The sequence below is a fragment of the Chinchilla lanigera genome, unplaced genomic scaffold, assembly GCF_000276665.1.
Source record: "Chinchilla lanigera isolate Chin_1 unplaced genomic scaffold, ChiLan1.0 scaffold00005, whole genome shotgun sequence".
NCBI lineage: Eukaryota > Metazoa > Chordata > Mammalia > Rodentia > Chinchillidae > Chinchilla > Chinchilla lanigera.
Genome location: NW_004955406.1, coordinates 38546247 through 38550560, shown reverse-complemented (window position 1 = coordinate 38550560; position 4314 = coordinate 38546247). Strand labels below are relative to the sequence as shown.

Sequence of the window (4314 nt, the reverse complement as noted above, 5' to 3'; positions counted from 1 at the left end):
AATTAATTTTAAGTTAATAGTACTAAAATGAAGTTCTCTGAGAAGCACTACATCAAGATCATCTTAATTTTTCTTACTTGGTACCTTAGGCTGGATTTTCCAGTGCCAAGATGTTTATAAAAAGAGACAAATATTTTCACTTGAAAAAAAAAATTCCATGACAACAAAACCATCCTTGTTGCAACTCTAGATTTAAATGGCCTGTATAACCTCTAGGGATTATGTTCCATTTCAATGCTCTGTAATCTATTATTCAAATTCTATGTTTAAATATAGTTCCCAAAAGAAACTTCCTGTAATCTTCTTGTCCCTAAAAGCCTTTCCTAGCCCCTTAAAGAATCTAAAAGTTACTGTTGTTTGCATGCGTGCAAACAGACACACACAAACATTTCTGCCCCAAGGGAACCTCTAGGCACTATTTCCACATCATACAACTCATCTTTGTGAAGTGGCGTTAGTTTTAACCAAGGGTATGTAGTTTTCACCTGTGTTACCATTAGTCATTATGAATACAGCTTTTAGGAAAGCCACTATTATTTGGAACTAATATATAGGCTGGTCAATGACAATATACTAATCCTTTACTAATAATTAGTTGCTGATTTTTAGTTTGCTAAATATATTATGAGAACTATTAAGTACAAAAAGGCAACAATTTTACACATAATTTAAAATGGAAAATCATATGTATTTCAATTAATCTAATCAAAATCAAATTCCTTCCTTTCTGCAAAACAATGCTGAGATGAAACTGCCACCATTCCATAGTATCTGAGTAGTTTACAGCAACCTAGATTATTATCTTCAGGAACTCTGGGGACACAGGCCTTTAACTGCAGAGAGGGGTTTGATGCCAGGCTTCTAGAGATGGAGTTATAGAAGAACCTTATTTCAAAGTCAAACATGAATGAGTTTAGACTGATGTCTTACATTCTTCACATGTATATTCCTGTCTATTGATACACATTCATAAAGAAACTGATACTACTTTTTACTTTTCTTTCAAACACTTCAAAGTAGTTTGTACAATCCAGTAACATTCCAGAGAGAAAAAATGGAGGCTATAATGGCAGGAGATAGAGACTGGCAGCTGGCATAAATGGATGTTGGAAACTTGTCCAAGAACATGAGCATCATTATATGATATGAACCACCAACTAACACCCGGCACACCTCTCAGAGCAATGTCTATCTTCAAACTCCCCAACATAGTTATGCATAGTGCCTGCTCTTCTATGAGAATTGTACGCATAAGAGCAAGACTGAGTGCTTATGGGACATGCCTCACTGGCTTGTCACTTACTCGTGTTTCTTTGACCTCTTCAGAATCACCAGCTTCATCCTCCTGAAAAAGCGGAATAAAAACAAGAGGATCATCTTAAAATGCAACAAGGTCATCTCCTATCAATTATGCATCTCGGCAATTCAAACTTGAGCAATGAGAACTGACAGTCAAGCGCTGCTGTTAGTGACACTTCTAACAGCTGTCACAGGAAGGCAACTTGGAACACGACCTATAGTAAAAAAATGTCAGATCAACCAGGGAGAAAAAAAGGTATCTTTGAGAAAAGAGAATTAACTTCATTTCTGTCAAAAGTTACCAGTTAACAGGCTGAGGATGTAGCACCACGGTGGAGTGCTTGAGTATTATGTGCAACCCTCTATGTCCGATCCCCAGCCCTGGGGGAAAAGGTATCCATTTGTTTGGCCCTGTAATAAGGAAACACTTTTATCGAAAAGATAGTTTCTAATAGATGACAGTTACTGGCTCATTTCTCATCTGACTGGATTTGTCTACTTTTCAAATGAATTACTGATAACGAGGGCCCTCTGGTTCAAGTTATTGGGCACTTAGTTTTTAAAATGTCAACAACAAGGCTGAGTGAGAGGATACAGAACATGGTATGGAGGAGGGTGCATTAAAGTACTGAATGTGTGTTTGTGGTTAATAGGTACTAGTGCATCTTTATTTAAAAGCCAAAGTTAATTTGCTTTATATTATCTGTTCCCTTTTTCACTTGGGTCAAATGAACTTGTGTTAACTTATGGATTTTGAAATTCTTATATCTTCCCTGAAATATTTAGTCAGAATCTCTATTTATATATGGTATTAAGCCAAATTCATTGACTACATGAGTTTACAGTTGTTTATAAGATTGCTGTAAATCTTATAAGGTATTTAAAGTCTTCATCCATTATTTACTGAATGCATGTGATATGCTGAGCACTATTCTGGGTCCTGGCCATCCAGCAAGAACATACAAAATGAGTCCCATACTAGTTGAGTCTGTTTTTCTCTTTTCCTCAGCAACAACAGTTCTTGCCAATCTGCAAGATTCATGGCATAATGTACGACGTTCTCTTTTGAACGCAACAGAAAAGAACAGTGGACCGATCCACTTACATCCTTTGTCCAGAAGTTGATGCCCGTGCCTCTTCGACGTTCCCTGGGCCGCCTCCTCTCTCGGATGGACAGCCGAGTAGAGGACTGATTGTCCAAATCTGCTTCTTCACTCTCTGACCAGAGAGAAAACAAAAATATGGATCTTAATAATCTAGGGCATGTGCACTGGGGAGCAGTATGCATCTTTTAAATGCTACGCACCATTCTTGTCCATTTCCTTTGCAGTTACGGTGTTTGTGGCAGTCTCTGAACTCTCAGAATCAGGGACTGAAGATCTACTTGTCCGCAGCAGATGGGAACTGGTGTAGACTGAGGGTCTTGATACAGAAGGAGATATTGGGGTTGTTGCTTTTTCTGGCTGATTTGGACACCTCAGGCGACGATAGACAGGCTGGAAATAACCCACAAGATGACAGATTTATTCAAAATGGGCTTTTTCAAAATTAAGAGGTTTTCTTTAAATTAAGAGGTTTATTAATAGTTGACACTTGATCCACAGTTACTGAACTGAACTAAAATTGGTCAATTAGCTATCATAAAACAGTTTCTGGACTCCTACTCTGACCATGTTGATAGCAGTCCAGGGAAATAACTTCTAAAATGACCAAAGGGCACTACATGGCACTAGATATGTTAATAAAAATTCTTTTGCTCTTGGAATGGAAAAAGGGAGAATGATAGCCCTTTTAAGATGGAGCACTGAGAGGCAAAGTTTATGTTGAAAAATAAAAAGCTCAGGAATATGAAGAATAATGTAGGAATTATCTAAGAACAAAGAACAAATATGTGCATTCTACATATTTCTGAATACTCTCCAACTTGCCGTAACAAGAGTTACTGAAACATTCACTCACTCGTTCATTTATCATCTTTATATGATGCTGGAAATGAAGTCAAGGCCTTGCACATCTATTGCTAAGCTACTTCCACAGCTAACACTTCTTTTAAATTCTCCTTTTCACCTCTGAAATATTTTTTTATGAGTTAAGACAAAACTGACAATAACCTTAACTTGGTTTACAGAATACCAAGAGATAAATTCTTAATACATATTAAGTTTACAATGTAGAGATTACTTTTTTTTGAGGTGCTGGGGATGGGGCCTAAGGCCTTACACATGCCACCATGAGATTCTAAATCCTTAAATTTATAAAATATAAAGATAGAAGCAATAAAATGAAATAAACTTTGGAGCCTCAGCTTCCTTATCTGTAAAACAGGAATATAAAATTATCTTTAGACAAATGGTGAGGATTTGTTAATGAGGTAATGTGTGTTAGGTGCTTAGCACAATACCTAGTAATAAGAACTCAATAAATGCTACCTTATAGGACAAAATACACAACAGAACCTCAGTACATGGAAACTAGCCATTTAGAGTTACAGCAAGAAACATATTGCTTTCTCCCATAACTATAGTGACTATAAAATTTATCAGTCTACAATGGCACCCTTTTGACAGTACAAAGAAGGAGTAGTAATGATAATCACACAGAGACAACAATTGCAATCTGAACCATCTTGGGTAAACCAGGAGTTATGTTTGCCCCAAATATACCCTTGTACCTGTGACTAAGAACTCCAGTACAGAACTAAAACATAAATCAAAATGTCCATCCCAACAGTGACCCCCAAGAATATTTTGTAAGGTCTTAAGTCTCCAGCAATTTGGAGAGCATCAGTGGTTAAGAGAACACTGTCAAATGAGACTGTGTTGTGGTTTAGATCTGGGTATCCTGCAAAAGCCTCATGTGTTTGGAAGGTAAAGGGGATCATGAGGGTGCTCTACTCATTGGTAGATTAATGCAGTGATGAGTTCAGAGCTGACCTGCTGTTAGGAGGTGGATCACTGGGGGCAAGACTTAGGAGGGTATATCTCCTTTCCTGGCTCTTCTTTTTTTTTTTTTTTT

The 4314-nt window shown here is 37.2% G+C and overlaps 1 protein-coding gene across 12 annotated transcripts in view; it reads right to left on the bottom strand.

The window, feature by feature from the left end:
* The window catches only part of Ppp1r12b (protein phosphatase 1, regulatory subunit 12B), a 231207-nt gene that overhangs the window by 85943 nt on the left and 140950 nt on the right, over positions 1-4314 (bottom strand). For all 12 annotated transcript variants that reach the window (XR_259520.2, XR_001236901.1, XR_001236900.1 and 9 more), the window contains 3 exons: positions 2606-2795; positions 2405-2517; positions 1304-1345 (listed from right to left, as the gene is read on the bottom strand). Coding sequence is in view for 8 of the 12 variants with exons in the window: in XM_013522389.1 (XP_013377843.1) it covers positions 1304-1345; positions 2405-2517; positions 2606-2795 (345 nt within the window). In the remaining 4 variants the exon portion in view is untranslated. The remainder of the gene's footprint in view (positions 1-1303; positions 1346-2404; positions 2518-2605; positions 2796-4314) is intronic.